This window comes from Enoplosus armatus, chromosome 7, assembly GCF_043641665.1.
Source record: "Enoplosus armatus isolate fEnoArm2 chromosome 7, fEnoArm2.hap1, whole genome shotgun sequence".
NCBI classification, from domain to species: Eukaryota; Metazoa; Chordata; class Actinopteri; order Centrarchiformes; family Enoplosidae; genus Enoplosus; species Enoplosus armatus.
Window position 1 is genome coordinate 308,832 of NC_092186.1, and position 23,158 is coordinate 331,989.

Here is a 23,158-nt window from a genome sequence, read left to right on the forward strand (position 1 = left end):
GTGCTGCTGTGGAGAAATTATCACCGACCCCGTGTTCAACCGCAATAGCTGAAAATAGTCCCGAAAAAACGTTCAACACGTTACAAAACAGTCAGAGCGGAATCACAGAATGACAATGGGTGAAGCCAGAGCTTTCTTCAAGTGTGGAGGTAGGTTTGGCTATGCGAAACTACATAGCCTAACAGAAGATATATAAAGGTTAATTTAACGTTTTCAGTCCTGAAAAGGGTTTTAAACATTAGTTATTAAATCGTTAAGGAAGATAATGTAGGCATTTTACGCCTGCGACAACAAAATATCACAAATGAGTGGGGGGTTTGTTTTTAATAATTATCAACATAAATTATTTTTGCTTTTTATTAGTTAAAACTGATCTGATGTTATGAGAATTCTTCAATATTCTGGATTTATGAATGTGATATTTCCAAAGAGGGATCAACACTTTCTGTTGAACTAAATTATTACAACAAAGATACAGTATTTCCTACAGTTGGATGAACACATGAATGCATCACGGACCATGTCCTCCAACATGGCGGCCCCCCTGCCCGGCAGATGTGGCTTCTTCGTGGAGAGAAAGAAACGTTTCTGTAAAATGAACGTCGGGAAAGGAAAAGGATTCTGTGGAGAGCACGCGACCATGGTGAGTTCAGGGACATGAGGTGAGTTCAGGGACACAGACAACATGATAATAACAGAACATGAAGAGTAAAACCGCGGTCCTCTGCTCCTCATTAAACATGGCTGCTGCTCAGACTGAAGTCAAGCTTAAACTTTATTAGTTCGACAAACAGAAAAAGGAAAGATAGCTCAATCAGGTGCGTTAATCTGCACCTCCCTCATCTGTCAGCAGGTGGCGCTGTTGGAGGTTTATACATCAGACTAGTGATTGGAGCAGGGGTGGTTTATTATGATGATAATGTTAATAATAATAAGGGCTCTTAAAACATGAATGAATTAGAAAACATAAATAATACCTGCTGCAATTGTTGACTTTAAAAAAACATTTTAGTATGTTGTCATATCTTCATCAGACAGACAGACAGACAGACAGGCAGGTAGACAGGCAGGCAGGTAGACCGACAGGCAGACAGACAGACAGACAGGTAGATCAACAGACAGACAGGCAGGCAGGCAGGCGGGTAGACAGGCAGGCAGACTGTTAAGAGTTTCCTGTTTCCTGTTTTCAGGAGGAAGGAAGTAGTAGGAGGATCGTGTGTCCTCTGGATCCCAAACAGTGAGTCAGCAATAATCAATAATCAATCATATTATTGATCTGTTGTAACGCTGTGTAACCTGTGTAATTGTGTTTGTGTGTGTTTCTTGTCTTCAGCACTGTGAGCGAAGACAAACTGGACAAACACCTGAAGAAGTGTAACTCCAGAGAGAGACTCAAACCTGTGAGACAAACCTTCACTTTCTTTACTTTAAACCAGTTTAATGGTCGACCCTCTGCTGCGTTCACTGTCACAATGATAATAGGAGACACTCAGGGACCTGTTTCAGAGGGCAGAGAGTTGATCAGAGTTAGCTCACTCTGACACACTTCCTCCACACCACCCTGTCTCACCTGGGCAGTAGGTGAGGTTGCTGTCCACTGACTACAGTTCAGTACACCATAGTTCCCTCCAGACTCGTCACACGGCTCGAGGACCTGGGATTAAACACCGCACTGTGCGTGTGGACCCTGACGGGCAGACCCCAGGTGGTGAGGGTGGGCGGACACCCCTCTGAACAGCGGAGCACCCCCGGGTGCGTTTTGAGCCCCTGCTGTACTCCCTGTACACACAGGACTGCAACTCCAATGCCATCATCAGGTCTGCTGATGACACAGCTAACCCCAGGTAACAATGAACAGGAAACCAGAAGGAAATAGAGGACCTGACCCCCTGGTCTCAGGACAACAACCTCCTCTTGAACGTCAGCAAGACTAAGAAGCTGATAGTGGACTTTGGGAAGAAGCAGGGAAGGAACTGCACCCCCCGGGACCTCAAGAGGGCGGACAGCTTCATACTACTGCATACTGATTGTTTCACCTCAGATGTTTGAGGAAATTCCAGGTATCCGTTCAAATACTGAGGAATTTCTACTCCTGGACCATCCAGAGCATCCTGACCGGTAACATCACTGCCTGATACGGAAACAAGACCCCCAGCGTGAACTGCAGGTGGATGTGGTTCGATAAGGACTGAACGAGGTCATGAAACAGTGTCAGACAGCAGGAGACAGAGAGACAGTGAGCAGGTTAGATCACAGCGTCTGTTCCCACAGTAACTGACCCAGAGTCAGCTCTGTTTCTGGAACAGAAGACCCAGAGTGTCCCTCATCTCAGGATTAACTAACTAACTAACTAAGAGTTTCCCTAGCCCTCTCTGGGACAGGGTCCTGGTTATGTGCAGTGTGTGATGTTGTCTGCACTTTGTTATCACCTTCACCTGTGTGTATGTATGTTTAAAGAGCCAGTGAGTGTTTCAGTGTTTGATGGAGAGTGTTTGACCTCCTGCAGGTTTATTATGTGGAGAACATAAACTCTGGATCAGCTGACAGAGACCAGACGCTCCACCAGGTAACAACTGAAGGATTCACAGACTCACTGAATACTAATATTCATGCTAATACTAATAGTGCTGTTTGTTTATCAGGTGAGTCTGTCTGAGCTCAACCGGACACAGTTGGAGTCTCTGTTGGACAAACTGAAGACAGCAGTCACAGGTGAGTTCCTACTCAGTCAGATATGAATGTCTTTGAGTTATGAGTCAAAACTCTCCACTATCTTACAACAAAATGCAAAAGTTTGAGAAAAGTCATAAAACATATTTGCTTAAATCTTATTGACCATCTCAGATTCATCCAGCGACCCCTGACGACGACGTTGTTGTTGTTGTTGTTGTTGTTGTTGTTGTAGGACTGCCGTGTGATGTGGAGGACAGTGTTCTGTCTCATCCTGTCCTCCAGGAGGAACTCTGCAACCCAAAGAACGGAGACTCCGCCCACAAACACCTGAAGCAGCAGGTACACACAAAAAAACCTGACCACACCTGAACAAAGGAAGTTAGTAGTCTCCATGAGAGCTACACACCTGGAACTAATGCAGGGAGATGACATTTAATAATATTAATATTAAATATAATCAAACAGGTGAAGGATGGAGGACAAAATGTGAAGGTGATTTTTTTAAACACTCAGAAAATAATGAAATAAATACAGTCTGGTTAAAATGTTGTTGACTCATGGCCTCAGTATTTCTAAAATCCTGGTTACGGCCCTGAACATGTAATGAGTCTGAGGTGACACGCCCTCATAAGCCACGCCCCCAAGGAGGTGGAACCTTCAGTGTGTTCCTCTCTCACCTGTCAGGTGTGTCCAGTCTTCCATTTTAGGTCACCTGGAGGCGCTGGGGCTGCTGGAAAGGGGGCGATGCTTCCTGGAGTTCGGAGCAGGTAGAGGGAAACTGTCTCACTGGATCCACGAAGCCCTGAAGACCCGTGACCACCTGAAGACCTGCGATGACCTGCAGCTGCTGCTGGTGGAGCGCTGCAGCACCCGCTTCAAGGCAGGGAAAACCTCGTAACTCCAGACTCCAAATTCTCAAACTCCAAAATATTCCAACTCCTAACCGCTCAAATTAGCGACCGCCTGAATTCCCAAACTCTTGAACTCTCGACCCCAAAACCAGCTTTTAGAGTTTTAATCCTGTTAGAATTAAACGACCCCGAGAACATATTTTCTGTTTGATGAATTCATAAAGTAAAAACCATGCGTACGCTCACCTGCAGGCAGCGTCCCCTTTATAAACCACAGTCCACCTGGAGACGTGCGCCCGTACTCAATGGTTATAAATGTTCTGGTCTGTTCTGGTCCAGGTGGACGGGAAACATCAGGATGTTGGAGTTCAGTTTGAGAGGCTGCAGGTCGACATTCAACATCTGGATTTAAGTAAGAGACAAACATCTGGAGAGACTGATGTTTTAGTTTAGAGGGTTTAAATCTTCTGACTCTTTGGATGTTTTCAGGTAAAGTCCCTCTGCTCAGACAGAAGAAGCTCCCATTGGTTGGAGTCGGAAAACACCTGTGTGGAGCAGCGACAGGTAAGAGCAGTCCTGAACTCTGATTGGCTGTCAGCAGTGTCGGTCACAGCAGTTTCCGCACGTCTGAATGAGCAGTTTGTTGGTTTTGATGATATTTCGGAGTCAGTGAACAGCGCCAGCCTTCCTCAGCCTCACATCAACACACACACAGTCCAGTTCAAACATGTGACCGGACGTGTTAATATGAGACCTGCAGATCCAACAAGCTCCAGGTGCTCTGTGCCAGGGACATAAAGATCATCAATGATCCATGTTGTCAGTGGATCCTCCACGCTTCACTCATGAGCACATTCAGTAATTCTTTCAATCCTCTGACGTCACACAGCTTCTTCTGCTGAAGTCACCTCCAGGATTCAGCTGGTCTCTCTTTTTCTGTCCTCAGATCTGGCTCTGCGCTGTTTGCTGGAAACACCTGGACTCAGAGAGGAGACTGGACCGCCCCGAAAACGCCTCAAAACCTCAGAACCAGCGGATCTGGAATCAGCTGATTCAGCAACACTGCCAGACCCTGGGCCTGGACCAGACTCTGGTCCTGGTCCAGACTCTGGTCCTGGTCCAGACTCTGGTCCTGGTCCAGATCCTGGTCCCGGACCGATACTGGGTCTGGTGGTGGCACTGTGCTGCCATCATCGCTGTGAGTGGCATCATTACGTCGGTCAGCAGTTCTTCCTGCAGCGAGGACTCGGAGCTGCAGAGTTCTCAGCTTTCTGTCGGATGTCCAGCTGGGCCACATGTGGACTCAGACCAACCAATCGGAACCGTCCACCTCAGGATCCGACCAATCAGAGAGGAGACGATGAAGAGCACGAACCAGCAGAGGAGACAGATTCTGTGAATGGGTACATATTTGACCTCTGACCTCTTCAGGGCAGAATTTTAATTATTTATTTATTTCAGACAGATTTTCTGCCTTCTGTCTCACAGACAGAAACCACAACCAGAGAGAACATATCTTTAGTTTGGTTGTTGTAATAAACTGCGTACGCTGCTGCACAGATTCACAACTTTAACTTTGAATGTTTTTGTGCTGCTGAAGTGAATTAGTGAAGCGATTTCCCTGTAAGTGTCCCTGTAGGCGTCCCACTAGTCTCACATAGACCCTCTCCACACTTTGGAGACAGGTCTGGCTCAACCAATCGTCATCCTGGGATAGAAATTAAAAGCACTTGGGCAGCGCTGAGCCCAGGAAGCAGCGACGGTGCCCTGGTAAAAAAAAAGTGTCTGGGGGGACTTGTTTTGGTGGAACATTTGCACGTGGGGAGGCGAGCCCTGGCATTGAAATGGTTAAATCCCCACTAAAGAAAACTTGTAGTAAACGTAATAGTAAATGACGTATGTAGACTATGTGATCCAACTTTTACTGTAAAAAAGGCAAACAGAACTTGATCCTCAGTGTCCTGGAGGTGAAGCCTACCTGTACTTTAGTTGGAGGAGCTCACTGGACCCATTAAAACCACAGAGGATCTAAAGCTTTGTCAAAACATGCCATTTTCATGATGTAGGCTGCTGGCTCGGAGGCTGTTGATGTTGTTTCATGTAGCGACGGGGACTTTGAAAACAGTAATACTCAGTTAGTGGAAGGGAAGGAGAGACTTATCCCAGCAGCCTACATCCGGTGCATCAGACTACTGTCCCACTGATGTGGTCCTGGTGTAACTGGATGTGGTCTTGTTCTCTGCAGGTTTCTGTCGGTGGCTGAACGCGAACAGATCGGTCGTCTCTGTAAACGTCTGATCGACGGCGGCAGACTTGACTTCCTGAAGACGAAAGGGTTCGACAGTAAACTGACTGGTTATGTGAAGACTCAGGTGACTCTGGAGAACGTCTTGCTGACCGCCGTCCCCTCGTCTTCGTCCTGAAGGTCCAACTGCAGAGACGCTCAGACGTACCACAGAACAAACAGACATCTCACAAACAAGGTTTTAAAAAAGTCTTTTTATTGGAGTTCAAATGGAAATCATCACATAAATGTTTTGTAAAGTTTGTATTAAAGTATTTGTGCTCAGTCTGTGTGTTGATTGGCTGCTTTTAAACATTTAAATAAAAGTGTCCAAACTGATGTGACCATAAATTACATGATACACAGACTGAAGTCGAACACACACAATAAGCTGGAAGACACAAAGGAAGGTTTTCACTTCCTAAACTGTCGTCTTCTGCTTCAACCGATTCACGCAAACAGAAAACAGAAATAAAATGTGAGTCTTTGCAACACTGATGTGCTCTGAGGAAAAAAAGCCCAGAAGAAGAAGAGTTTCTTTCAATCTGTCGAGTCGTCGTTCAGATCTGAAACATTAAGAAACAGAAACACGTTTCAGTACAAATCAATAGGTTTGATTGATTTGAATAACAAACTAGTTTTAGTAAAAATCAACCAGGAGACGAACCTGCAGGAATTATTATTATTATTGTTCATGTTACATGTTATTGTGATTGCATGGTTGTAAAACGGTTTCCAACCTGCGGGTCTGGTCCCCAGCCAGGGTCACAAGAGGATTAACTGGATAGAAGAAGAAATGAGTTCCTGGACTCTGAGTATCGTTTTGATCACATGTCAACTCTGCTTCATTTTAAGACGTCACAGATCTGGAATCAGTCGTGTGAAGAAAACAATTTGACAGAATTGTATTTTGTAATTGTGTAACTATTTTTGTTAGAAATAGAGATTTTTTATTATTTTATTTATTTTTTCCTAGAACAGAATCATTGTGCTAAAGCTGCTCAATAAAAATGAATTTAGAGAAAGGGGAAACGTATATTTTCATTTTGCTAGTTTGGTTTTTATGTTGCAATTCAATTATTTTGGTTGGTTGGAGTTCTGGTTCAGTTCAAAATGTTGAGACACAAAGACTCAGAGACACGGCGTTAACCTGTTGAAGTGGTGATGTCCAACAGTCCCAGTACTGGGTTAATATTAGTATTGGGTATTGAGTTCATGGGCTCCAGTAAAGTGTTGGTACGAACGGTTGAGACAGTGCATGTTGATCACAGCGTACGCTCTCTTTCTGGATTCTTGGATGTAAATCTGCATGAACTCTCGTCCAAACATCTCTCTGTCGTCTTCCTCATCATCTTCATTGTCATCAGTCTTTGTCTTCTTGTGCGGCAGCGTCACATCCAGAGTCAGAGGGTTGTCCCGGAAATTCACAAACCTGCTCCAACAGAGACACAAACATCTGTTCAGTACGAGACGAGACACGACTGCAGATTTATCATGAGACATTGTTTAACTGTGATGGACAGGAGACATTTAAAATTAAATTACAAATATCAATATTATATGATTATGTGTGTAGACAGACTGACCTGAGTTCAGGCAGACTGACCTGAGCTTGGACATGGTTGTGAACAGACTGACCTGAGGTTGGACATGTCCTCCATCAGTGGGGGAATGTCTCTCAGCCTGTTGCTGCTGAGGACCAAAGTGTCTAGACTCGCCATCCTGCTGATGTTGTCTGGAAGTTTCTCCAGTTGGTTTCTCTGCAGCCACAAAGTGTGCAGCTTCTCCATTCTGAGGACAGACATATCTCACTGTTCATTGGCTGATGGCAGAAGGGGGCTGGGCTCAGATGATTCTGAGCCCAGATTCCATCACTCACCTGTGTATGTGTTCAGGTAAGTGCTGCAGTTGGTTTCCTCCCATGTCGAGCCATGCGAGGGCCGGCAGTCCGACCACACAGTCCGGTATGCAGGTGAAGTCGTTCATGGACAAATCCAGGTGCTGCAGCTTCTTCAGGTTCCTCAGCTAATGTACGGAGGACAGAACTCAGATAAACTGGATCAAAGTGGATTCCTGCATACAGGTCTACAATTCCTGGTCTGTACCCTGATTTAAGTTCACACCTGGTTTGAAATCTTTCAGTTTGTACCTGGTCTGGTAGCTGGTTTAGGTCCCGGTTCATGGCCAGCTCCAGTTTCTCCAGACTCTCACAGCAGCTCAGCTCTTCAGGAACAAACTGGACTCTGTTGTAGCTCAGCAGGAGCTCTCTGAGTCGAGTCAGCTCCCCTGAGACCAGAACCAGGACAAAAGAGAACTCAACACTACATCAGCTAAAACTACAGGACATGGAACAGGGTCTGCACCCCTCAAATCTGTATCACGATAAGAATAAAATCATGTTTTTATTTTTACTTTTAGTAGAAGTGGGGGACCTACTGACCAATCTGTTTGGGGATCTCAGTGACCCCGTTGCGGGACAGATCGAGAACTAAAAGGTTCTGGAAGCTGGAGATGAAGTTAGGGATCTTCAGCAGTCCAGTCCGGTGAATCTGCCACTCCTGGACCTGACTGAGCTGGACCAGACAGTCTGGCAATGACTAGTGGAGTGAGGGGGGTCAGAAAAATAAAAATATGACCTCCAGAAAATCACATGAGGGCAGATATCAGTGGTCCTGATGGGCAGACCAGGTAAATCCACCTCAACTTCCTGTATGGAGGACATTACCTTCCACTCCTCCTGTTCGATTCGGAGGATAAGGCGTCCGTCTTCAGTCTGCAGCTTCTGTTTCAGCCGAGCCAGAGCCGCCCGGTCCTCCCAAACACCAACACTCAGTCTAAACCAGGAACAGGAGCCACATGAAGAACATGAAACATTACAGACCAGACAGCCCACAGGCCTTTCTCCAACCGGACCCTCCCCACTCCGTCACAGAGCAACTCTATTTGAAGTCACACTCTCAGCTGAATGATGCTCCCTTCATGAAGGTGTAGTTCCGAGCTATCGTAACTTTTCATAACCATGGTTTCGTATCAACTGTGACTAGTTGGTTTGGGATGGCACTTAAGGTGACGGACCCTCGACGTGGACTTGCAAACAGTGTGGAAGTGGGTAGGGAGGGTGTAGAGGGTAGTTTAAGAAAGGCCCTATGACTCAGTCTGAGGATGAGGACTAATATTCAACAAAGAAAAACCAAGAACTCAGTTGTGGTTAATTTGAAAGGCATCCCCACATTGAAAATGTGTTTGAAAGTTTGCAGCAGCACAGCGTCGACTGACATGATGAAAGACTTACAGGTGAGCTCTATGAATGTGTTTAAAAGTAGTGTGAAGCCTTCAGTGTCTCAGAGGGAGCTGACATCAGATAAATGTCCTCAACAGCTTTGGTTGAAGACTACAAGTTTGAAACTGGAAACAGTCTGCTGCAGGCTGGAGGCTCCAGGCTACATTAGCTGCTACTAGAATTGTGCATTGTGGGCAATGTAGGCACCAGGTTTTGACAAGGAAGATGAATGTGTTGAATAAAGAAGAGGATATCTCTGGTTCTGCTGTTACAGGAGTCACATAATGAATCTGTGGAGGACTCTGCTGGTCTTGATTTAAAACATGATGTTAAGTCAGAGTCTAGTTTCAAGACCTTTATTATTTCAGTTTCCTAAATACTGAAATTTTGTTTGAAGTCAGTGTCGCTTTCAGCTCTTGGTGTCACCAAAGTCACAACATTTCAAATTCAACACACACTATTTTTAACCAATAGAAACAGCTCTCATCAGAGGAGGCGGAGTCTGACCTGCCCGCAGCTCCGCCCCTCGCCATCCTCCTCTTCTGCTCCTCTTCCTCCTCCTCCTGGACCCTCCTGATCCTCGTCTCCCACAGAGCTTTGATGCAGCTCACCGAGCCGCACACCGCCACGGCCATCATGATGACCACTTCCTGTCAGCCTTGTGATGTCACAGTGCGCAGGTGGACAGGCAGGATGACCTCTGACTTCTGACCCGCAGCCACGTCCTCCCTCTGATCATCCTGTTTGATTAGTAATGAGTCATATTACATTATTAAAAATGCTCACCTGCTTTGTTTTCTCACACCTGTACATGTACACACACCCACACACTGCACACATCACTAATGAACTGACTGCAGGCTTCACTTATTTATTCTACTTTAAAGAGTCTTGTGTCGCCACATTTTGCCCTTCCTTTGAGCCAGGCTCTACTACATTATTTTATCTTATCACAATATCAACACAATAATAATATAATAATAATAATATATGTTAATAATTATTTTATATATTCATTTAATTTAAAGTAATATTAGGAAGTAAAATAAAAGCCTTTCTTTTATTGACCAAAATATTGATTAATTTATTTAATAACCTTTCATATAAATATATATATAAATATATATTCTATATATTTGAAAGCAGAAATTGAATCCATCGACGGCAGGAAGTTAAAATGTCTTTAAACCATCAGTGACGTTTCTTTGGAGATTCAGAAACATTGTGAGATCTGAATACATAAACACACAAACAAACATCTGAATATTAATGAAAAGGAAACTTTCTGACTGAAGTTTAAAGTCGCAGAAAGTTTTATTTCAGTTTGCCCTCTGAAGATTCACAACACACGAAGAAGTCCGCCTCATTCTGTAGTACTGCTGTAGCTCAATTGTAGTCTCTGTGTACATATATATATATATATATATATATATATATCAGTATCAGTATAGTATATAAAGTATATATAGTATCAGTAGTATATAGTAGTATTGTTTGTAGTATTTGCAGTGTGTCAGTTCTCACCTTGTGGCAGCACAGCAGCAGTCCTCCATGCTGTGTCTCTTCAGCTGAAATCTGACCTAAGATCCGCTGGATAAATTTAGCCTCGAAGTCACATGACCCCACTGACACGATACACAGTCACATGACACAGTCTGTGACTTCTGGTATTTAATGTACAGGTTATATTTCAAAAACACTTCCTGTATCTGTGACCCCATGACCTCCTGCTGCGACATCACACTTTTTCTTTCAGCAGCTCAGAGTTTTACTTCTAATCAAATGTTTGTTTAAATGAAAAGAAAGAAAGAGAATGTACTGACTTGTGGGGACATTTGTTTAAAACATTTCAGACATTTTAACACTTTCAAAAGGACCAGCAGACACCCTGAAGCCTGATGGGAGCTGTAGTTCTCTTATTATGAGCAACATGAAACAACAAGCCTCTCCATCTGGACTCCAACCATGAACATTAACCACCTTAATAACGAACCATCTCGTGCTCAAGAGTCCAACTCTGATTAGGGCAGCCATTAGCTAGTTAGCTGTGCATCCAGCAGTCCTGTTAGTTAGCTGACTCTAACCATCTGACTCTCTGTGCTGGAGGTGTAAACACCAACACTCCCCTGGTGCTCAGAGCTAACTGAGCTAACGGCAGCTACAGTTAGCAGTTACTTTCTAAAGCTTTCTGTCCATCAGGAAACTCCGTAAATCAGAGAGTTGAGGCAGAGCAGCCGGAGGACATCAGAGGGAAAACCAGAAAACATTTTCTCCATCAAATGAGTTTCACCAAAATCAGTGAATAAAATTATAAAGTTGTGTTTTTGTACATTAATCAGTGAGGCCCAGTCCCCAGAAACACTCCGCTCCGGTAACATCTATCATTTTACAACTTACTTCTTGTCTCATTTGTGGTCTGATAAACAGGAAGTTCATCACATTCAGTCCCCATGTCTTTATTTATTTTTCAGCACATGAAGGTTTCATTCTTAAACAGTCATTTAAAGTTTGTGCACTTCAACTTTATTCAAAGTTATTCACCAGGGTTCAAACTGTTCAGACTAAATCATTTCATAATTTCAAAAAAATGATCTGCACATTCCCAAAAATACAAAAACCCAAGTTTCTGTTTTTACATGTTTACATTTAGTCGGTCGCTAAAAACAAAAACACACAGGAAAAGTTCTTTAAACATGTGAGACTAACAGTCCGGTAACATAACACCAACACCATGTGCTCTTTACCCAGCAGCCACCAGGACACTGAAGAAGTCCGGGAGAAAGAAGTGAAACCTCCAGGAGGAAGAAAGTGGAGTTTAATGAACTGAATGGAGAAAAGCAGCCGATCTGTTTCTCCACATCGATAGGCTGAAGATCTGATCACAGGTCAGTTATCTACAGATCATGAGATTGTGTATGTGGGAGTAACGATGGACACCAGTAGTAGTAACATCACACTGCAGAAACAACCTTAGACCACGAAGATCAGGTCTACAGTTAGACCCCTTTCACACCAGCAGGAACCAGACTTCACTTATAATTCCGAATGAATTATTTAGAACTGTCCCTTCAGTTTATCTGGATATTTGTCCGTTTTAACTTTTATCATGAAGGTTGTGACCCCGCAGAGAGGACAGATCCAGAGGGGGACGGCCAGTCTGTTAAATATAAGTGATCAGGTACAGACGGGTCAGTTCTGATCCGGTAGAGACAACAGATCAGGTAGAGGATGTCTAAAGGCAGATTATTGATCCTCAGTTTGTGATTACAGATCAAATAAATGTGTTCCAGAGAAAAGGAACATGTTGAGTCGGTTCTCCGCTGGATTCTTTTGATCTAGAACCTCCTTTCTGGTTTCTGGTTAGCTAACTAACACACAGGAGACCTGGGCTCACCTCCACCTGCCGCTTCTGTCTGTGTCACACTACTTCACAGTGAATCATGTTCAGCAGATGAATAAAAAAACATGTCATCACTTCGCTTCACCTGTCAGACTGAATGCTGACTCCGCCCACTTAATTTGCATACTGAGACACATTAAAGATAAGTGTGACCAGATCAGCAGGCAGCTGCTGACGGAGTCTGAAACTCATCGGTTATGAATGTAGTTCCTGGATTCTTCTTATTGTATGATCTAACAGGACCTCACATACAGTAAATAAAGTGAACGGACTCATCATTGTGACAGTATTATTAATTAACAACATGATGAGGTCATGTTACAGGAGACCAGAAGCCAGTTTAACTGTGGACCCTGTTCTGCTCCGCTGTGTTTAATTCTAGTGAGAAGTTTGGTCACATGACCTGCAGGTTTACAGTACATGAATATAAGGAGAGTTTTAATTACCGTGAAAACCAAACGGCTCTTTTCAATGTTTCAGTCTTTTAACTACAAACCACTGCATGCTAACTGGAACTGATCTCAGACCAGCTCCTTCAGGTGGACGCTGACTCCGTTTCTTGGTCAACATCCAGGTTCAGACAAAGCGGACCAGGGTTTGATAACCAAACAGGTGATTTAGTGATTTGTTATTAATTTGCTGAAACATTAAAAAGAAACTCAGTTCTGCGTGTGAGAGAGAGTGTGTGTGTTATCGGTCGTCATGGAAACAACATGATTGACAGGCTGACCCCTGCTCCTCCCAGCACCTTACTCAAAGGCAACAAGGAAACGACAGCGAGTGAGCACGAAGGCCTCGAACACAAAGAGGAAGCGAAGGCGGTGGTCGAAGTGAAGGTCCGTTAGTGTGGCATCTCCGTCCCCCAGGGGCTGATGGGAAATATTCCTCCCTCTCTGTTTATTTGAGGTCCAGCACCATGCTGGCCGGGTTCTCCAGGTACTCCCTCCACAGGTTGGAGAAGCGACTCATGGTGGCTCCGTCGATGATCCGATGATCCGCCGACCAGCTGACGTTCATGATATGAGCTCGGACCACCTGACCGCCAGCATCGAACCGAGGAAGAATCTGACAAATAAACAGGATGGATGAAGTTTTAAATTTCATCTGTCAAAGTTGTTTTATCTTTGGATTTTTGTTTTTAGTTTTTGTTACTGTAGAAAAAATCGAATTAAAGATTTTGTCAAAACGGCAACAAATCAGAGTGTTGACGTTCTGAAACTCGACTGAACGAGCTGATTGTTGTTTTCACATTTATTTTTAGGTTCACATTGTACGTAAAATAAGACAAATGTCAACTTCTATGCAGACAACACTCTGATTTATGTTCCCATCCTGAATACCAGCTCAAACATAACATAGGTATCTGTAAAACTACAGATGAGTCTTGGCTGTCTGACGACGTTCTCCACCCAAACAGAGACAAAACTCTGATCCGGATGGTTCATCGATCTAATAAATCTAATATCAGCCTAAAGCATCGTTCAGACAGGATGAACATCACTTAGGGACTTAATGTCCCTTGATGTTCCAGGTGCCTGGCAAAGTTTGGAACCCACCTGGATTTTTCCCAGAGCTCCGATGGCAACTTCAGGAGGAAGAATGACCGGTTTGGCATACGTCCCTCCGATCTGATTTAAATTAAAAACAGCAAACAGATTAGTGTCAGTCAGTCACATCTGCAGCAGATTCAGGTTCTGTTGTTGTTGGACTCACTGATCCAATGTTGGACAGGGTAAAGGTTCCCCCGCTGAGCTCGGAGGTTCCCAGCTGACCTGCAGCTCCGAGCGTCTGCAGACGGTTTAACTCCTGAGCGATCTCAAACACACTGAGCAGCTGAACGTTCTTCACGTTAGGAACCAGCAGACCCTGACTGGTGTCCATCGCCAGGCCGATGTTATGAGACGCCTAAAGCACCGAAAAACATCTGTCAACAGCAGCAGCAACAAGGCATGCAAACAGAGGTACTACGAAGCAGGATTTGAGGTTAGCAAGGAAACTTCAGGGTAAACCCTGTGTTTTCAGGGTTACGGCAGTGGTTCTCTTCTTACCAGATGTTTTAAAGGCGGGCCTTTGGAAAGGTAATTGGTTTGGGTCGGCAGGTATGGAGAGGATTCCCGTCAAAGACAGGACAAGAGAAAGGATCCGCTGTTCACGAATGTATTGTAGACCGTGCAGAGTACATACATATTCCCAGGCAGGTTGAGTAAAGGTGTGTGTGTTAAATAACAATAAAACAACGAAATAACCAAGGCTTTCTCACACCGGGGTACATCGCCATGGTAACTTATGTCATTTAAAACTGCCTACTTTCAGCCTGGATGATGTGTTAACTTCTTGGTATTTGTCTAATATTGTAGTTTGCTCTTCGGTTGTAAAATATGCCGCTCTGCTGCCAGTAGACTTGTCCATGTTTGTGATTGGTCAGATGCTGCAAACCCCGCCCCTTTTATGTGAACGCACTCGTGGCTGGATTGTGAAACCCTGGTTTGACATACCCAGTTGATAACCAGTGTCGTGTGAGTGCTCAGTCTGATGCGGCTGTTAGACTTAGTGAAGCCAGATAAGGAGAAGATGTCCTGGGTGTGTTGAACCTGCTTCGTAGTTCAGGCCTCATGTAAGCGGTAAAAAAAGGTGAGAACATTGCATGGATTGAGAAAACCTGCCACTTGGGGGGTCTGGGGGCCTGCTGCCCCAGGAGAACACACTAATTTCTAGTTACTGAATGCTGAATGTTTTACAGCCCAACACACAAGAAGAGAAAGGGTGATCACCTTGTACGTGATGTTCTGGCAGCCTTCGTCCACCGAGGCATTGAGGATTGGAAAGTGGAGGAGGCCGAGGGAGGCGGCCTGAACCAATGAGAGCACAGCATTAACATCAACACTGAACACGTAACCAATCAACATGAACGCTTTCATCATCTGTGCTGCCGTTGGACCTTGATGAAGAAGGGCATGTAGCTCAGTCTGACCCCTCTGCCTTCAGCGGTGGACTTGAGTTCAGCTCTCAGAGACACCAGACGGCTCAGGTCGACTTCGTCACAGTAACCAAAGTGAGGAATCTTCAGAGCCGCCGTCATCGTCTTCACCATCGCTTTATGGAAACCTGGAGACAAGAACCACAACAGACCCTCAGCAGGAGACTCCTCCTGCAGTTTAATGAGCTCCTGTTTCTCTGAACTGGCTGCTCCACCTGTAGTTTAACCCCCCGTCATGACGCCATCTTTTAATGAAACACACTCTGACCTTTGAGGGGCTCGGTGACATCCTTCCCGGTGAAGACAGGTTTGGGTGTGGTGGGTGGAGGTTTGATGACTGCCGGAGTGCTCACAGGCCTGGTGGCAGCAGCAGGGGGCGGGACGGGAGGCGGAGTCTGGATCTCCTGGAACAGGGTCGGAGGTAAAATGGCCCCCGTCTGCTTCGCCAGGAAGTTAAGGATGTCCTCCTTCAGGATCCGTCCATCTTTCCCCGTCCCCACCACCTCACTGAGTTTTATCTGAGAGGTCAGAGGTCAAACCAGTCAAACAGGTATAAGGCTGTACAATGGACACTGACCAGGGACAGACTGGGGATAGGCTTACATTGTTCTCCATGGCGAGGCGTCTGACAGCGGGCGTGGCCTGGGTCTTGTGACCTTTGATCTCCTGATGGGTGTGTTCTTCTCGAGCCATGGCCGGAGTCTCCACCACGTCCTCCTCCTGGATCACCTCTGAACAACAACAGTCAGGTTTTATACTGCATCAAACAAGAACAACGGGAAAGACTGAAAACCTGGTTCCAGACTAAAATCAGGTGATGGTGTTGCGTCTCACCTGAACTGGACTCTGTGTCGATGTCGACCAGCGGTTTGCCCACTAAGGCAGTGGCGTCCACGTCGTAGTAGAGTTTTTTGATGACTCCGTCGTAGCGGCTGGTGATGGTCACGGACGCCTTGTCGCTCTGAACCTCACAGATGCTGTCGAACTGAGAGACCTTATCCCCCTCCTTCACGTACCTGAGGGACAAGACATCTTATTCATTACGGACAGACTGGGAACACTGGGGAAGGACTGGGGACAGTTCTTATTAGTTTCTGTGGTCTCCAGTAGTTCTATTGGTAGTTTTTGTTTGGTCTCAGTATTAGTGTTGGGCAAGTTACTCAGGAAGTGTATTAAGTTACTTTTTACGCATGTGCAACACCGTGTTGTGTTCGTCATGGAAGACACATATAAATACGAGTTCTGTGCAACGGAAACTGCTCAAACTAAAATAAACATTTAATATTGTATTTTGTATTATTCATGTGGTCTCGGTATTCATGTGGTCTCAGTAGATTTGAGGTCTCAGTATTCATGTGGTCTCAGTAGTTCTGAGGTCTCAGTAGTTCTGAGGTCTCGGTATTCATGTGGTCTCAGTAGTTCTGAGGTCTCTGTATTCATGTGGTCTCAGTAGTTTTAAGGTCTCAGTATTCATGTGGTCTCGGTAGTTTTGAGGTCTCGGTATTCATGTGGTCTCAGTATTCATGTGGTCTCGGTAGTTTTGAGGTCTCAATATTCATGTGGTCTCGGTACTCATGTACGTACCACTCCTTCACTGTCACCTCCATGATTCCCTCTCCGATGTCTGACAGTTTGAATTGGACGATTGGTCCTCGACTCACTGGAGGAGAAAACACATCAATGACATCCTCATCATGACATCACCATGACATCATCATGACAGCCTGCATGTTGAGAGGGACTGAGGGACTCTGATTGTATAAAGAGACCTGATTGTTAAACTCTCATAAATGTTGATGGTGAGCTGTGTAATAAAATCTGTTGATCTGGATTCTCTGAACCTCCCTCACCCCTCCTGAGTCATAAAACTCCACCATCAAAACCCGTGCCCACTTTAACCTGGCATGTTGCCATGGTAACTGTGTCCAGGATGGAAACAGTTGGAACAAGTGAATAAAGAAATTGCTGTGTTTCCTGCTGTGTGATGTCATCAGTCTCAGACACCCATCTGCTTCCTGAAAACCTGAAACTGAACCAACCAGATCTGAACTCTACCGACTCCAACAGTGATTCACCGATTAGAAACTGGAGCTTCAAACAGTTACAAAATAATCCCAAGAACAAGACCGTACAGAAGTTCTGGTTCTTCCTGGTCAGGACTTACCGACAGCAGTGTGCAGCGTCCTGCTGCTGAACATCTGGAGGTTTCTGTCACATCTGAAGGTGAGCGGCTGCAGAGTTCTGTCACATCTGAAGGTCTGTGGCCGGAAACATCGGCGACGGTACTGCTGACTCAGCTGACAGGAAGCGACCAGACAACAGGAACAAAGATCAGACAGGTGGAATCCACAAAGAGAGACACGGACTTCCTTGTGTACGTAACACTATGATCTACATCATGAAACACTGCAGATCCCAGCAGTCGTCACATGGTAGAAAACTCAGTGCACAAATCTACGGAGGCCCGCTGGGGTCAAGCGGTCAAAAGCAATAAGTTAAAGTGGAAATCATGATGATGATGATGATGATGATGGTGGTGTGAAAATAATGGTCAGCATCATCAATAACTTTATCAGACCTGGTGCCCCTGATGGTTCAGTCAGCTGCACATTCTGGACTGTGATCTTAATGCAGTGTTGTAACACCGGGACCGTGTCTATAATGCATTAGAAGCACAAACCCCAGCACACGTCTATTTGTGACTAAAAACAATATAACTGATCAGGTTCTTCATCAATAAATCAACAACTACAATTGGCATGTCACATCATCATCATCATCATCATCATCACAGCCCTAATTTCATTAACAGCAGACATCTTGTCTCGTCATAGCAGCAAAATCACAGGTGGAATTTATCACTTTAAAACACCTGCTGGTTTCAGGGTCCTGGTCCTGGTCCAGGCTCACTTTATGAGACAGAGTCATCATTACGTTTGTTTCATCTGTGCGTTACCTGATGTGACTTTAACTTCCAACACAGTATTTGCACTTTGTGGTATTTATACTTTTACTGAAGTAAACAAACTGAATACATCTTCACTGTCTGTGGTAAAAACCTGTCGTGAACCCCAGAATCCACCAGAATCCCTAAACACTATAAAGCTTCACTGTGAATCACAACAGTTGTGGTCGTAGTTGGACCCGACAGTCAGTCTCTACTTGACTTTACAGGACTCTGTTATCAGCAGCCTGTTAGCTGTTAGCAGTCTGACTCCTTCAGCTCTCTGTGACCCAGAAGCTAGTTCACCTGCAGGATGCTAACAGAAGCTAACTGAAGGTGCATGCTAACACACCGGTTAGCATGTTAGCAGTTAGTTTATCAGTGACAGGTAACGCTGACTGGCCGTAAGCCAGTTGGCAGCCGGCTACTGCCTCTGTATTTATTTCATTCTGTTAGCGTAGCATTAGCACCAGAATTGGCATGGCAGTAGAAGTTACAGCAGCTAACAAGCTAAGCTAACGAGCTGACCCGGTGACGGAGTGATGACGCCAGTCAGCGTTAGCTCCAAATTAGCATCAGAAACAAACAAACAGACAGAAAGCTGAAACATTTAAACGGCGACAGATCAAACTTTATTTTTCTCACCAGCCGTCTGAACACAGTGAAGGAACCTCTGGTGACCGCCGCCATCTTTCCTCTCTGCTGCCACTCCGACCTCACAGCTTCACGCCCCTCTCAGCAGCCAATCACCATTCTGTGTCTCGTTCTCCGCAGGCTCGATGTAACGCTGCCACCCAGCGGCCAGCAGGGGAAGTACAGCAGCTTCATGTTCAGCAGTGAGCCTCTTTTTGAAAGATATATTTTTGTATATATTATTTATAATTTTTTGGCTATACAAACATTAATTTGGAATTAATTCAATCATTTTTTATTTTATTGACTATATTAAAATCTCATTACTTCATTACAGCATTGGAACAACATGAGTTTTTACCTTCATTAATTCAGATTATTTTATCCTTTTAACTTCAATTCAATTCAATTCAATTCAATTTTATTTATATAGCGCCAAATCACAACAAACGTCATCTCATGACACTTTACAAATAGAGCAGGTCTAGACTGACTCTTTATAATGTTATTACAGAGACCCAACAGTTCCCACCATGAGCAAGCACTATGGAGACAGTGGAGAGGAAAAACTACCTTTTAAGAGGCAGAAACCTCGAGCAGAACCAGACTCTAGCTGGGGGAGAGACAGATAGACAGACAGAAAGAGACAGAGAGAGAGAGATAGACGTAGAGACACAAACAGACGGACAGACAGACAGGCAGACAAGCAGACAGGCAGAGATGTATGGCAGCACTAGCAGTAGAAATAGCAGCTATAATTACAATAATAATGGAAATATGACTGATAATAGTAGTTACATCTGTAATAATAGCTGAGATTAATAATAGCAATAACGGCTTTAATAGTAACAGAACTACGACTAAACATAATAACTGTAGTGATGAGAGTCAAGTGGGCCCATGGCAGCAGCAGCCAGGCGTACCAGGACCACGATCCACGGGAACCTGCGAGACGACAAAGCACAAAGAAACTCTGAGAAGATATAAAGTTAGTAACATGCAGTGGAGGGACATGAATGTGTCAAGATGGGGAGGGAGAGGAGGAAAGCTCAGTGCATCATGGGAAGTCCCCCAGCAGTCTAGGCCTATAGCAGCATAACTAGGGGGCTGGTCCAGGCAGGCCTGAGCCAGCCCTTAACTATAAGCCTTATCAAAAAGCAAAGTTTGAAGCCTACTCTTAAAAGTAGAGAGTTTGTCTGCCTCCCGGACCCAAACTGGGAGCCGATTCCACAGGAGAGGAGCTTGATATCTGAAGGCTCTGGCTCCTGTTCGGCTTTTGGAGACTCTAGGAACCACATGCAACCCTGCATTCTGGGAGCGCAGTGCTCTAGTGGGGTAATAGGGTACTATGAGCTCTTTAAGATATGATGGTGCCTGACCAGTAAGAGCTTTGTAGGTCAGGAGAAGGATTTTAAACTCTATTCTAGATTACGTGCCGCAGCATTCTAGATCAGCTGGAGAGTCCTCAGGGACTTATTGGGACAGCCTGATAAGGAATTGTAATAATCCAGCCTAGACGTGACAAATGCATGGACAAATTTTTCTGCATCTGTTTGAGACAGGATCTTCCTGATGTTTCAGTGCTACGGAGGTGAAAGAAGGCAGTCCTTACGTTTTGGTTTTACGTGGGAGTTAAAGGACATGTCTTGATCAAAGACAACTCCGAGATTCCTCACAGTGGCGCTGGAGGCCAGGGCAATGCCATCTAGGGTAACAATATCCTTAGATACTGTGTTTCTGAGGTGTTCAGGGCCAAGAACAATAACTTCTGTCTTGTCCGAGTTCAACATCAGATAATTACAGGTCATCCAGGTCTTTATGTCCTTAAGGCATGCTTGGAGCTTGGCTAAATGATGAGGTTCTTCTGGCTTGATCGATAAATATAGCTGGGTATCATCCGCATAGCAATGAAAATGTATGGAGTGTTTTCTAATGATATCTCCTAAAGGAAGCATATATAAGGTGAATAGTATTGGTCCAAGCACAAAACCTTGTGGAACTCCATGACTGACTTTGGCGTACATGGAGGATTCATCGTTAACGTGTACAAACTGAGATCGATCTGATAAATACAACTTAAACCAGCTGAGTGCGGTTCCTTTGATGCCAATTAAATGTTCCAGTCTCTATAATAGGATATGATGGTCAATGGTGTCGAATGCAGCACTAAGATCTAACAAAACAAGTACAGAGACAAGTCCTTTCTCTGATGCAGTTAGAAGGTCATCCGTAACTTTCACCAGTGCTGTCTCTGTGCTATGATGAGCTCTGAAACCTGACTGAAAGTCCTCAAGCAACTTATTGTCATGTAGAAAGTCACACAGCTGGTTGGCGACTGCTTTCTCAAGAATCTTTGAGAGAAAGGGAAGGTTAGATATAGGTCTATAGTTGGCTAAAACCTCTGGATCAAGAGTGGGCTTTTTAAGAAGTGGTTTAATTACAGCTACTTTAAAGGACTGTGGTACGTAGCCTGTTAATAATGACAGATTGATCATATCTAGTAAAGAAGTGCTGACTAAAGGTAAAACCTCTTTAAGCAGCCAGGTTGGGATGGGGTCTAAGAGACAAGTTGATGGCTTAGATGAAGAGATGGTTTTAGTAATTTGGTGAAGGTCAATGGGAGAAAAGCAATCTAAATATACATCAGGTTTTACAGCTGTTTCTGAGATTCCTGAGTTTGAAGGTATGGTACCACCTGAAGACAGGAGGTGATCAATTCTGTCTCTAATAGTTAGAATTTTGTCATTAAAGAAGCTCATGAAGTCGTTACTGCTGAGGGTTATAGGAATACATGGCTCCATAGAGCTGTGACTCTCTGTCAGCCTGGTTACAGTGCTGAAGAGAAACCTGGGGTTGTTCTTGTTCTCTTCTATTAATGTTGAGTAATAGGCTGCTCTGGCTTTACAGAGGGCCTCCTATAAGTTCTAAGACTATTTTACCAAATTAAACATGATTCCTCCAGTTTGGTGGAGCGTCATTTCCTTTCAAGTTTCTGCGCTGTTTGCTTTAATTTGCGGGTTTGGGTGTTATACCATGGAGCCGACTTTCTTTGTTTTATTATCTTCTTTTTAAGAGGGGCAATAGAGTCGAGTGTCAATCGCATTGAGCCTGCAGCACTGTCAACAAGATTGTCCATTTGGGAGGGACTGAGGTTAGCATAGGAGTCCTCAGTTGTATTGAGACATGGCATTGAATTTAATGCCGATGGAATCACTTCCTTAAATTTAGCTACAGCACTATCAGATAGACATCTGGTGTAGACTTTTTTGCCTAATGGCGTGTAGTGCAGTAATAGGAATTCAAAAGTTATTAAATAATGGTCCGATAACAAAGGATTCTGTGGAAAGACAATTAGATGTTCAATTTCAAGTCCATATGTCAGAACCAGGTCGAGGGTGTGATTGAAACAGTGAGTGGGTTTCTGTACCCTCTGACAGAAGCCGATTGAATCCAATAAAGAGATAAACGCAGTACCAAGGCTATCCTTATCAACATCCACATGAATATTAACATCACCTACGATAATGACTTTGTCTGTTTTAAGGACTAAACCTGATAAAAACTCTGAGAATTCAGATAAGAATTCAGAGTATGGACCTGAAGCGTGATAGACTATAACGAATAAGACTGGCTTCAGTGTTTTCCAGGTTGGGAGTGAGAGACTCAGAACAAGGCTTTCCAATGAGTTATAATCCAGTTTAGATCTAGAGTTCATCAACAGGCTTGAGTCAAAGATGGCTGCAGCTCCACCTCCTCGGCCGGTGCCTCGAGGGATGTGAGTATTAGTGTGACTGGGCGGAGTGGATTCATTCAGGCTGACATATTCTTCATGACACAGCCAGGTTTCTGTCAGACACAGTAGATCAATATGATTATCTGATATTAGCTCGTTTACTAATACAGCTTTAGATGACAGAGATCTGTTGTTTAACAGTCCACTTAATTGACTATATAAACATATTTTTAAATGTCATTCAGTTTGTTATTTCTTCTAACTTTATGGACTTCAGAAAAAAACCCTACAGCATATCCAAGTAAAAAAAACATCCAAATCATCTCTGACATTGAATACAATGATATGAACTACGATATATAGCATGAACTAATATATGTGTT

General features: G+C 44.3%; 3 protein-coding genes across 3 annotated transcripts; 1 reads left to right on the forward strand and 2 right to left on the reverse strand.

Annotated features, from left to right (window-relative positions):
- Window positions 1–113: 113 nt before the first annotated feature.
- Window positions 114–6,084, forward strand: trmt13 (tRNA methyltransferase 13 homolog). Its single transcript, XM_070908763.1, has 12 exons — window positions 114–149; window positions 473–643; window positions 1,191–1,237; window positions 1,334–1,400; window positions 2,507–2,566; window positions 2,643–2,712; window positions 2,906–3,012; window positions 3,368–3,553; window positions 3,864–3,936; window positions 4,014–4,088; window positions 4,471–4,927; window positions 5,770–6,084. The coding sequence occupies exons 2-12, from the start codon at window positions 503–505 to the stop codon at window positions 5,945–5,947; spliced, it is 1,461 nt and encodes a 486-aa protein (XP_070764864.1). The 5' UTR covers window positions 114–149; window positions 473–502; the 3' UTR covers window positions 5,948–6,084.
- A 140-nt stretch (window positions 6,085–6,224) lies between these two features.
- Window positions 6,225–9,726, reverse strand: lrrc39 (leucine rich repeat containing 39). The gene is made up of 8 exons (XM_070908764.1): window positions 9,596–9,726; window positions 8,534–8,642; window positions 8,249–8,405; window positions 7,958–8,094; window positions 7,688–7,833; window positions 7,447–7,599; window positions 7,053–7,240; window positions 6,225–6,374 (listed from the first exon to the last, which is right to left on the reverse strand). Exons 1-8 carry the CDS (start codon window positions 9,724–9,726, stop codon window positions 6,349–6,351), a joined length of 1,047 nt encoding a protein of 348 aa, XP_070764865.1. The 3' UTR covers window positions 6,225–6,348.
- A 1,823-nt stretch (window positions 9,727–11,549) lies between these two features.
- Window positions 11,550–19,118, reverse strand: dbt (dihydrolipoamide branched chain transacylase E2). The gene is made up of 11 exons (XM_070908742.1): window positions 19,055–19,118; window positions 17,630–17,762; window positions 17,050–17,125; window positions 16,300–16,481; window positions 16,069–16,196; window positions 15,734–15,983; window positions 15,427–15,593; window positions 15,260–15,337; window positions 14,202–14,393; window positions 14,045–14,116; window positions 11,550–13,553 (listed from the first exon to the last, which is right to left on the reverse strand). Exons 1-11 carry the CDS (start codon window positions 19,097–19,099, stop codon window positions 13,386–13,388), a joined length of 1,491 nt encoding a protein of 496 aa, XP_070764843.1. The 5' UTR covers window positions 19,100–19,118; the 3' UTR covers window positions 11,550–13,385.
- Window positions 19,119–23,158: the final 4,040 nt, after the last annotated feature.

Excerpts from the sequence above, each read along its gene's own strand:
- trmt13 (XM_070908763.1), top strand. The coding sequence starts at position 503 with ATGAATGCATCACGGACCATGTCCTCCAACATGGCGGCCCCCCTGCCC. Across the intron at positions 644-1,190 it reads GTGGAGAGCACGCGACCATG|GAGGAAGGAAGTAGTAGGAG; the intron begins GTGAGTTCAGGG and ends TCCTGTTTTCAG. Across the intron at positions 4,089-4,470 it reads CCTGTGTGGAGCAGCGACAG|ATCTGGCTCTGCGCTGTTTG; the intron begins GTAAGAGCAGTC and ends TTCTGTCCTCAG.
- lrrc39 (XM_070908764.1), bottom strand. The coding sequence starts at position 9,726 with ATGATGGCCGTGGCGGTGTGCGGCTCGGTGAGCTGCATCAAAGCTCTG. Across the intron at positions 7,241-7,446 it reads GAGGACATGTCCAACCTCAG|GTTTGTGAATTTCCGGGACA; the intron begins GTCAGTCTGTTC and ends CTGTTGGAGCAG. Across the intron at positions 6,375-7,052 it reads CAACATGCACTGTCTCAACC|ATCTGAACGACGACTCGACA; the intron begins GTTCGTACCAAC and ends TTAATGTTTCAG.
- dbt (XM_070908742.1), bottom strand. The coding sequence starts at position 19,099 with ATGGCGGCGGTCACCAGAGGTTCCTTCACTGTGTTCAGACGGCTG. Across the intron at positions 15,594-15,733 it reads TGTCACCGAGCCCCTCAAAG|GTTTCCATAAAGCGATGGTG; the intron begins GTCAGAGTGTGT and ends TCTTGTCTCCAG. Across the intron at positions 14,117-14,201 it reads CCCTGTCCAACATTGGATCA|ATCGGAGGGACGTATGCCAA; the intron begins GTGAGTCCAACA and ends AATTTAAATCAG.